The sequence below is a fragment of the Pteropus vampyrus genome, unplaced genomic scaffold (genome assembly GCF_000151845.1).
Source record: "Pteropus vampyrus isolate Shadow unplaced genomic scaffold, Pvam_2.0 Scaffold74, whole genome shotgun sequence".
Taxonomy (NCBI): domain Eukaryota; kingdom Metazoa; phylum Chordata; class Mammalia; order Chiroptera; family Pteropodidae; genus Pteropus; species Pteropus vampyrus.
Window position 1 is genome coordinate 8,512,660 of NW_011888855.1, and position 11,958 is coordinate 8,524,617.

General features: G+C 42.6%; 1 protein-coding gene across 29 annotated transcripts in view; it reads right to left on the bottom strand.

Moving 5' to 3' along the window:
- Positions 1-11,958, bottom strand: part of KLHL3 (kelch like family member 3) — a 233,262-nt gene that overhangs the window by 65,777 nt on the left and 155,527 nt on the right. For all 29 annotated transcript variants that reach the window (XR_002780908.1, XM_023531950.1, XM_023531951.1 and 26 more), the window contains one exon: positions 5,341-5,462. Coding sequence is in view for 28 of the 29 variants with exons in the window: in XM_023531950.1 (XP_023387718.1) it covers positions 5,341-5,462 (122 nt within the window). In the remaining variant the exon portion in view is untranslated. The remainder of the gene's footprint in view (positions 1-5,340; positions 5,463-11,958) is intronic.

The window sequence follows — 11,958 nt, forward strand, 5'->3', positions numbered from 1 at the left end:
TTAAAACCTCCCTGGATAGAGCTACCCACGTAGCTTTCAACTTCCCTACTGTTGACAAAACCTACTTAGTAGGCAAAAATTATAAGGCTTTCCACCACTCCACGTACCCCCATCCTGTTTGGGTCTGCTCCGGCCCAAAAGCATTCCCAGGCTGACTTCCTAAAATGAATGGGGCTGGTGGTTTCTCCAATTGTTCCTTCCTTCTCTTTCATCTTACACTGTGATTAGCTATGAGTCAAAGGCCCTTTTCTTCCCATTACTTGCTTCCTACAGAAAGGCATGAAGGAAACTAAAGAAAGAATGCTGAGGGGGAAGGTTTGGAGGCTGGGAGACATACCACTACTCAAAATGAGTCTCAGGGATAAGAACTGGGGTATGGCCCAGTGAGGTTCTAGGGGCTGCACACATAAAGAACAACCACATCCCCAGAGCCTGTGAAAGACAAGAGAGCAAGGGGCTGTCTTCACTTCTCTCTCCCACATCAACGAGAGCTGTCAATGGATTTCCTCTTCTCTTATCTTGCCTGCAACTTGACTCCCTCAAGTGGCAGCAGTACAAGACTGTGAACAAAAGGCCAAGCTCTGGCCCTCAGCTTTGAAGCAAGCCTGTCCCGGCGGAATCACTAGGGCAGTAATGCTTGGCCCCTGGATGGAGGAGGCTGAGACCGAGGAGTAGTTAGCTGGAACCCCTGTAGGAATGGAAGATGACCCTAGTACAAAAGCTTTTATCTTGCCTCTGCCATCTTAGCATTATGGTTCTGGGAAAACAGGTCCTGGAATGACCCTCAGCAGAGTTTACATGTTCCCCTCCAGCTTGCAAATGGCCTCCCTTCCATTTTTCACATGCAGGCCCAGTTTTGTTTTTTCTCTCCCTTGGATAACATGAAAACACAGCAGAGGATATCCCGTCACAGAGTTTATTTCCTTCAACAAAAACAAAAGGAAATGCCCTGCCTCAGAAAGCACCTACTCCTGGAATTTCAGGGGGGCAGGGCCATGTACAAAGGGAGGGCACCAGCCAAAGGGCCAGGTGACAGGGCTGCCCAAGGCCTCTGCCCTAGCCACACTGTAGGTCTGTCTTTGTCAGCTTCAGACATGAGGCCTGGCACAGAAACAGTGCTAAATTAAAAAACTCTTGAGAAAAATAAGGAAAGCAGAGTGAGGGGGAAAGGGAGGGGGAGAGAGGGAGAGAGAGAAAAGGATTGGGAAGGGGAAAGGGGGGGAAGTATACAGATGAACAGGAGAGCTGGCAGAATAGAATAGCACTGTGATTAAAAGTGTCACTTGGATTTTGTCTTTTCCATTTACCAGCCACGTGACTAAAGGCAAATTACTTAACCTCTCTGTGCCTCTGTCTCAACAGTAAAATGAAGATAATGGTACTGTCTTAAAGGCTTGTTGTGGGAATCGAATGAGATAATACATTTAAAGCAACACCTGGCACATGGGAGTGCTTGGTTAGTTTTTTTTTATTAATTATTATGAGCTGAAGTATCGATTCTGATCATTCGTTTAATAAGAAACTTGAGTTCACCACATCAACAGAGCCCAGTGAGTTGGAGACAGCTGGATTCAAATCCCAATTCTATCACTTACTACCCATTTGACTGTGGGTACTGCCCATTTAAACCCTTTGAGATTGAGCTTCTTCAACTGTCAAAGATGGATCGTAATCGAACATTCCATTGGCGGTTATGAGAATTAAATGAAATAATGCATGTGAAATGATCAACACATACTTGACTTACAGTGAGTACTAGTAAGTGTCGGTATGACAATTGTTACTTCCACCACAGAACGGCAACTCAGTCTCTCCAAGGTATGTGTGGCTAGGAAGAGATTAAGGACATAGCTCTCCCAGCCACTGAACCAAGCCCTAAATCTCTGACCCTCATCTCCAAGGCTTTCAGGAGAGCCCCAGTGCCTCCATGCTCACCTCCTCAGCACAACAAATCCTCAACAAATACTGTGTTCATAGATAGCTGACTGAGCAAATGCCTCAGCAGATACGTAAAAACATGAAGAAGAAGACACATTTTGATTCAAACTTTCTCTTCTCAACCTTTTTCATTTGGTTTTCCCCAAGGTTACCCCTGACCAAACCATAGTTTAAAGTGAGGAGAAAAAAAGGAAAATAGTGTATCCTGTTGATTCCACACAATGCACAGTTCCCTGAAGGTTCCACACCGTGCCTCCCAGTGGAGCCCCTGCATATGCTGCACCCTCTCCACCCTGCACAGAGATGAACACAACAGGCTCGTCAAGGGGCACACATACCAATGAGGACAGAGAACAGTGGGCAAAGGAGGCAGGCCTAACCTCCCATTCTTCCTTGAAAATCTGGCCCAAACAACATTCCCTCAGTGAGGTCTGCCCTGGCCATCCCCATCAAGGCAGTGATGGCCATTCCCTGCTTCCTGGGTCCTCCACCCTGGCCCTACCACACTACAGAGCACTCATGCTGTCTCCAGCTTCAGACTCTGTGCTCCTTGGTGAAAGGGCTTTTATGTTCACAGTGCTCTCTGTACCCATACTGTCTGTTGGCATGGGGTAGCACTCTTCTAAGTGCTTTTCCTAAATTAATTCATTTAATCCTCACACCAACCCTATGTGATAAAGTACTGATATTATGCACATATTACAGATGAAAACATTAAGAGAGGTTAAGTAACTTGCTTAGGGTCACACAGCTAGAAAATGGTGGAGAAGATTTGAAGGCAGACAATCTAATTCATGACCACCCAACAGAATGGGTACTATTTTGATTCCTGTTCTAAGACGAGAACACTGAACCTTAAGTCAGGGTGTCAGTGTAGATGTCAGAGAAGCTCTAGTTAGAGGGAGAGAAAAAAATCAGAGTAAGTTTCTTGTCCTGCCAGAGGTCACTGAGTCTCATGCCCTTACTTTACAGATGGGGAAACTGACACCCTGCAGTGGGGGAGGGCTAGAATAACAGCACTCTGAGAATTAACAGTAAAGCGGAGGCCCAGACCTAGGTCTCCACTCATGCTCATTTCCTGCTTCATCTCTATTCTTGCATGTCCTCTGAAGCTGCACGCCTTCACTCTGGCCCCTGCTCCCACCCCTACAAAGCAGTTTTTTTAAAACAATAGTGAAGTCATTTTTTTCCAAAGTCTTCTAATTAGTCTATCTGCTGCTATCTGCTCTAAGATAACGGGTGTGATAGAGACCACTACTGGCTTAGACCAAAGTTGCGAAGTAAACATACCTAGTGAGGCAAAAAGGATCTAGAGTGGAACATCTTTTAGTTCTCTGGTGTGTAAACACTTTGTACTTAAAAAATATATATTAAATAAATACATGATGAAAAGGGAAGGGGAAAAGCTGGTTTCAATCATATGATCGTATGACCTCCCACAAACATACTCTTTTTTGGGTTTGTTTTTTGTTTTGTTTTGTTTCAGTGTTTTAAAACAACACAAATTTATTTTCTTACAGTTCTAGAAGTCAGAAGTCCCAAAAGGGCCTCACCAGGCTAAAATCAAGGTGTCAGCATGGCTGAGTTCCTTCTGAAAGCTGAGGGAGAATGTTTCCTTGCCTTTCAAGCTTCTAAAGGCCACCCACATTCCTTGGCTCATAGCTCCCCCATCTTAGAGTTGCAAAGAATGTAATTTCTTACATTTTGATGTAAACCTCAATATTTACATCAGGTGCCTAAATGAATTTAAATGTGATATTGACTTGATATAATCACCAACCATTTTTTTGATACATGTCCTATAACTCATTTTATACATAATTATTTGCATTTAATGTTACTGCCCAAAAGTCATTCCACTGTTTAAACTTTGCTGCTAAACCTAGGATGTAACCATTGTATTGCCCACTCCACTCTTAATGAGAAAGACAAGAAACAAAATGGAATAGCTGTGCATTTTACTGTGTATAAAATACACCTCATTTTAAAGAGTAGGGAGAGGAGAGGATTAGATCAGATAACTATACAACACAAAAGTCTGTCCAGGGGCCAGATACAAAAGTAGGCTCTATTGTGGGGCGGACTCTGAGGGCTCAAATGCGGTATGCCTCAGACCCCTGGCTTGCCTGCACCCTGACCCCCTACCCACTTATGCATACCCTTCATCACACTAAGCTAACTCCCACTCATTTCCAGGCCTCAGCTTAAATCTTATCTCTTGAAAGAGCCCTTCTAGGTCCCCTCCTCCATCTAAATTGATTCCCCTTGACATACTCTCTCATTGTATACCATGTTCCTTTCCTTCAAAGGACTTACCACAATATGTGCACAGATACTACTAGTATGCTTATCTGATGAGCATCTATCTTCACCCCTTAGACCGCAAAGTCCATGAGAGCAGGCAAAGGAATCTCCACTGTTACAATCATACTACCCAACAAAGTACCTGGCATAGCACAGGTACTCAAACATTTAAGCTGAATTAAATGAATAAATGATTATCAATTCAGATTCCCAAATACCTCAAACCTGGAAAAAGGGGTGGTGTTCTAGATAAGGGTAGCAGATATTTTGGTCACTAGAGAGGTATCTGCCTCCCAATAAATAAGGTGGAATTGTGCTTTAAAAAAAAAGAAAAAAACCATCATATCACATGAAATTTTCAACACTCTAAATAAACAGCACGATTCTTAATGACAAGAAATAGTGTATCCTGTGTCTATAGTTAGTCTGGTGATTCGTAGGGTTCCAGAGTGGGCCACATCTTCAACCACCTCCCTGACTGAGGCATGTTGCTAATGCCTTATGTCCCCACGACAAAGACGCGTGCCTTCAGGTAAAGCAGCATGCACAATGGCTCTTTTTTTCAAGGCTCCAGATGGCTTAGAATGAAGGCAGAGCAGTGAAAGAAGGAAAAAGCACAGACAACACATTTCATAGTCGCACACCTCTTGTGAGACTCATGAGTGGTTCTTGGCACCTCAGAGGCATTCGGCTGACTAATGCTGAAACAAAAACATTTTTAACAGCCTTATAATCCAATACTCAAAATCCCTAAGAAGATAACTGGGGAGAAGTAGGGTCATCCAGGTTTCTAGTTCTTCCTTCACCAAGAGTTTGAACCAATATGAATTGAATACTTCCTTCTCCAGGGCCCAAGGTCATTCTAAGGTATTATGGCCTAGTGCTGAAGAGCATGAGTGCTGTGATCAGGCAGGCATGAGTTTGAGGGTCATTTATCTACCTATTGGCCATGTGATCCAGGGCAAGTCACCTAACCTCTTTAGAGCTTTAGTTTCCTCTCCAGTTACCAGTTGTTATGAGGAGTAAATGAAATGATGCTATAATATAGTGGGCCCCAAGTGTGTGATACACTGAGCTATTAGCTGGGGCTGAGTTTACCTGGACATTCTCTTCAGTCACCTCAATTTCAGCTGTATAGATGTAGTCGATCAGCTTACTCAGTGTCTGCCCATCCATGTCCTTGATTTCAATCTTCTTGGCTTTACTCTCAGACATGTCACCTACAGTTCAAACCAAAAACAAAATGGATGTGAACTTGGCACTTAGAGTATGCTTAACTTTCACATGGCCTCTGCCTTGACATTATAAAAGCACTGACTGTGCTCCAAGAGGCAGCAGAAGGGATTCCTTCAGGTGCGGATAAAACAGATGACATCAAGGTTGCATCAAATTTGGGTCTATGATCATCCACAAACCTGATTTTAAACATCCCTACTCTATCTGTCGCCCATTTCCATTTTGAAGGCAAAAGGAGCACACAGTCTAGTAGGGAAGATATCTAAAAATACTTATAAATAGAGGTGATAGGAACTAGTAGAGGTATACACAAAGTACCATGATAAAAACAACAATAAAAAGTAACATTTATTGCTAACTATGGCCAAGCACTGTCCTAAGCACTTTAAAGTATTACCTTTTTAAATCTTCGCAACAACCTATGAGGTTTATTAATATTACCCTCATTTTACGATGAAGAAACTGAGGCAGAGGCAGGTAGGTAATTCATTTTGCCCACAGTCACAGATCTAGGAAGGGGCCAGACTAGGATTGAAATCAAGGATTCTGACTCTAGAGTCCACACTTGTAATCAATACTAAATACTAAATACTAAGTATTTGACTATACTAAATACTGAGAACGCAGAACACAGAGCAATAAACTCTGCCTGGGGAATCCAAGTAAGGCAGCCCAGTAGGAGGTGACATAAGAGCTGAGATTGAGCATATTCAAGGTGGTATGGCCATAGATGTAGCTGAGTATTACAGAATAAAGGAGTATTCCACAGACTGCAAAGGTGAGGAAAGATGAGCTAGATGCAGGAACCATAAGTGTGAAGATAGGAAACTGCCAAAAAGATAAATTTTGGGAACAGTATGGCTGGTACACAGGGTATCAGTGAGGAAAAAAGCTGAAGAAGTAGATAGGGGCCAGGACTTACAGAACCCTGTAAGCCATGCAAATAAATTTAGACTTTTTGCTAAGAGTAGCACCACTGAAAGGTTTTAAACAGAGGAATGACAACAACAAATGGATATTTTTGAATGAAATTCTGAATACATGGTAGAAGCTAGATCGGAGGCAGAGAGACTAGTTGGGAGGCCCTGATAATAATCCAAGTTCACAGGCCTATGTGCCTGTGAACTAGGGCAGCAGTAATACCACATTTGCACAGTCCTGAGGCCCCTTACTTCAGTCTGCCCTCTCTATGCAATGCAGAGGTTTATCTAGAGCCAGGCTCATCCAACAAGAGCTGATGATTTCAGAAGGAAAAGATAATTAACTGTCTGAAGACTGAAATAAAGGGCGACTGACTGCAAGAAACAGGGACTCAGAGCCTTTATGTGAGTATGGAAGCAGAGCCTGGGAGGCTGTTTTCTCTCTGTGGAATTTGTGCACTGAAGCCAAGAAAACAAGTACAGTACAGCATGTGGGCTCCATACACCCACCTCCAAGCCGCCTGGACTGCACATGATTCCTCCACCAATCCACAGTTCTCGTCCTGACACAGTTCTAGATATGACTGACTCTGGAACAGGGGGAAAACCATTCCAAACCCTGCCTACTCCCTTCACTGCCATATCAGGTAGACCAGAGACCCTCCGCTCTGTTCTTTCTTCTCTCTGACTGCCAGTAGAAGCCAGTCAAAAGGCCTAAGTACCAAGAGCACTGAGGCAGGATAAAGAGGCAAAGGGGAAACAAGAAAAGAGGGTGCATTTCTCCTCTACCCATAAGATAGGCTCTCACAATCTCTCCTGAGTTTACTCCAAGACGCACAAACAAAAACATACAAGGAAGTCAAAAGTTAAACTCATTTCTCTAAACAACTATTAAGATGTTCATTAATAAGAGAGTCCAGTTGGTAATTATGTCACGAAAAATAATCAAAGATAACCAATTCGTAGTTTAAGAACTTGGGCCTCAGGAAAAAAAGACTGAAAAAAAGAGCAATCTGACTGCAAGATCCAAGAGATTCAGAAACCCTTATGTGAAACCAGAGTCTGGCCTGGTTGTTTTTTTACTCCAGAATTTGTGCTTGGGAGTCAGGTTAGGGTTTTCTAACTTTGAGGTGAACAACTGGAAAATCCTGAAATTGTATGAAAATATTTTTATATATGTGCAAAGGCTTGAATTTTCTGCAGAAAAAACAAATCATTTTTATCGGTCTCAAATGTCCAGAAAACATTAAGACACGGTTTTCTAAATGATGGGACTTTAGGGGAGACTTTTTCTGCTTCTTAGCATAACTCTGAAATCACTAATTGTCTACATTAAGTATGTAAAACTTCGATAAGCAAGTAAGAATCATGTGAAAGAAAAACTAGGACCTCGAAGGCAATATTTATTTTCTCAGAAAATTCCTTTACAGGAAATTGGAGACCTGTATAAATCACATAGACTTGTAAAATCCAATCTTATTATCTCTTATGAAGCAGCAGAAATTACTGACCAAACTAAAACTTAAGCTTAAATAGCTCCTGAAAGTGATAGTAATAATAGCGGCTACTATGTGTCAGGCCCTCTGCTAAGGGTTGATACAAATTAATTCTTTTAATACTTGCAACAGCCCCAGGAAGTAGATGATATTACTTCCATTTTAAAAATTGTAGAATTGGTGTTTCAAGAGGTATTTGCACATAGCTAGTCAGAGGTAGGGCTAGGATCTGAACCTTGGCCTAACTCTAGACCTCCTATCATTTCTAATAAATCCTTCAATAATTTAAACCTGACTCTAACTAATGACCTTGATAAAAATATTTCCAAACAAATTCTGAGGACAACTTGGCACTTAATTCCTTGCAATCAAGAACCAAGAGGGGAATTCAAGATGGTGGGCTAAGTAAAAGCAGGGTTCATCTCCTTCCATGGCCACATTAAAATTACAACCAAATTATAAAACAACTTGGAGAACCACCTGAAGTCTAGCTGATCATAACACATACATCTGAGGGTATAAAGAAAAAGCCACATCCCCATTTGAGAAGGGCAGAGCTGTGAAGCGGGCTGGTCCCACACCCAAGTGTGGGTTGAGCAGTGGGAAGTAGGACACAGCTGCAGAGGACCCCCTGAAGGAACGAGGGGCCCTAGCCCCACAGAAGGGCCCCCAGCCCAGGGTTCCAGTCCTTGGAAGTGGAGCTCCCACAAATCTGACTATAAAAACCAGTGGGGATTCTGGCCATTTGGGTAAGACAGAAGGAAATTGAAAATCCCTATGTCCCCTTAAAGGACCCGTACATAGACTCACTTGCTTGCAAATACTCATCCTGGGCTCCAGTGGAGGGACAGTGGCTTGGGATGCGCAAGAGACATACCAAGAAAGACTGAGTTGGGTGGCGCCAGGGCAAGGGCTAAAGAGAAGGCGCCACTGTACCTTTGTCAGGCCCCACTCTGGGGCAGTCTACAGACAGGCGCCATCTTGCCTCTGTTGAACCACCCCACCATGGCCAATTCTGCATGGCCAATTCTGAAGCTGCATTGGTCCACTGAGATCAGCTCACTCCACCCTGTATCTCCCTATGGCAGCGGGGGGCACCCAGGCCACAAACTGCCTGCGGCTGCCCATTGCCAGGCTGACAGCTCCACCCTATACATTCCCAGGGACGTACAGCTGCTGACAAGGCAGTAGCCCTCAGCTTGTGCTGCCCTCACATTTCCAGGACGACTGTTGGTGACAGACCACTGCTGGTCTGTTGGTGACAGACCACTGCTGGACGACTGTTGGTGCCAACCAGAGCTGCAGTATCTCTTGGGTGGACTGCGGGGTCTACAAGCCTGAGGCAGATAGTAGTAGCTGGCCTTGCTGAGATCTGAGATTTTCATAGGAAGCTGCAGATTCAGCACTGGCAGGAAACCTGACTCTACATAGGCTGGGTGAAATTTGCTCACTTTACTCCAGTGATGCCCTGGGTCCCTACCCGACCCAACCAGTGCCACCCTAAGGCTCTTCCAGCTGCAGAGTCATACAGGCAGATGGCAGGCAGCCCCAGGCCTTGAGGTGCACTGGTCCTTTTGCTAAGCCAACCCAGGCCTGGTACTAGGGATAACCGACCTCAGCTTACAGCATAATATCTTCCATTAGCCTCCAGATCCAACATAGGCAGCAACCATCCACAGATTTCTTTGTAGCTCCTACCAAGTAGGCCTGAGTAATCAAAGGCAGCAGCTGACCTTGGCCTACAGGGGAGCCCCTCCTAAGAGGCCATAGAGCTAACACACCTGAAGGCTGGTGTCAGACCACAAGAGAACACTACCTGACTAGGCCCATGAGCGGCACACCCAAAGGTGGTTCAACAGGTACATAAGACTGCTGGGGCAAAACCCACTCTGTGGCATCAGCCACCACACAGCAGCTCATACCCTGTGTGTGTGGCTAATCCCCATAGCCAGTCAGCCCGAGAGTCAATCCCATCCACTGACATGTTAACAGCAATCAAGGTTTAGCTACAACAGGAGAATACACACAATCACACAAGGAACACATCCAGAACCCCCAGCACAGGTGATCAGGGGGTCTGAGCCACACAGGACACCTATTACAAAGGCCACCTGGCCAAGGCTGGGAGACATAACAAATCTTCCTAATTTATAGAAACAAAATGAGAAAACAAAAAACATATGCCACAAATGAAACAAAGGAAGAAAACTTCAGAAAAAAAAACTAAACAAAATGGAGGCAAGCAACCTACCAGAGATAGAGTTCAAACTACTAGTTATAAGGATGCTCAATGAACTTAGGGAAAGAACAGATTATCACAATGAGGACTTCAACACAGAGTGACTAAGTATAAAAAAGGACAGAAACCATAAAGAAGAACCAGTGAGAAATGAAGAATACAATAAATGAAATGAAGAATACACTAGAAGGAATCAACAGTAGATCAAATGAAGTAGAGGATCGAATCAGCAAGTTGGAAGACAAGGCAGCAGAAAACATCCAATCAGAACAGCAAAAAGAAAAAAGAACCCAAAAAAATGAGGAAAGTTAAGAGACTTCTAGGACAACATCAAATGTACCAACATCCATATAATAGGGGTACTGGAGGGAGAAAATAGAAAGCAAGAGATTAAGAACCTATTTGAAGAAATAATGACAGAAAACTTCCATAACCTGATGAAGGAAATTGACATTTAAGTCCAGGAAGCACAAAGAGTCCCAAACAAGAGGAACCCAAATGGACCTACACCAAGACATATTATCATTAAAATTCCAAAGGTTGGAGACAAAGAGAAAATCCTAAAAGCAGCAAGAGAAAGGCAGTTAGTTACTTACAAGGTTACTCCTATAAGAATGTCAGCTGGTTTTTCAATAGCTGATTTTGCAGGCCAGAAAGGACTGGCACGAAATATTCAAAGTAATGAAAAACAAGAACCTACAATCAAGACTGCTCTACCCAGCAAGGCTATGAATTAAAATTGAAGGTGAGATAAAGAGCTTCCCAGACAGGAAAAAAGCTAAAGGAATTCATAATCAACAAACCAGAATTACAAGAAATGTTAAGGAGACCTCTGTAAAAAGAAGAGGGGAAACCCATAAATACAAACAATAAAATGGCAATAACTATGTACCTATCAATTGTCACTTTAAATGTAAATAGATTAAATGCTCCAATCAGAAAACATAGGGTTGCTGAATAGATACGAAAACAAGACCCAGACATATGCTGTCTACCCACCTCAAGATCAAATGACACACACAGACTGAAAGTAAAGGGATGGAAAAGATATTTCGGGCAAATGGAAATGAAAAAATAGACTTTAAAGCAAAGGCTATAATAAAAGAGACAAAGAAGGACATTAAATAATGATAAAGGGATTGATACAACAAGAGGACATAACTCTAGTAAACACTTACGCACACAACATAGGAGCACCTACATATATAAAGCAATTATTGACTGACATAAAGGGAGAGATTGACAGTAATATACTCATAGTAGGAGACTTTAATACCCTATTGACACCAATGGACAGAAATTCCAGACAGAAAATCAGTAAGGAAACAGTGGGCTTAAATGACACACTAGACCAGAAGGATTTAATTGATATTTTCAGAGCATATTGCCCCAAAGCAAAAGAATATATATTCTTCTCAAGTACACATGGACTGTTTTCCAGGATAGACCACATGTTAGGCCACAAAATAAGTCTCAATAAATTTAAGAAGACTGAAATCATATCAAGTGGCTTCTCCACAATAGTGTGAAACTAGAAATCAACTAAAGAAAAATACTGGAAAATACACAAACACATGGTGGCAAACAACATGCTACTAAACAATGAATGGGTTAATGTTGAGATCAAGGAAGAAATCAAAAGATAGCTAGAGACAAACATAAATAAAAACACAATGACTCAAAATCTATGGGACACAGCAAAAGCAGTTCTAAGACAGAAATTCATAGGAATACAGGCCTACCTCAAGAAACAAGAAAAATATCAAATAAACAATCTAACTTTACACTTAAAAGAACTAGAAAAAAAACAGCAAACAAAATCCAG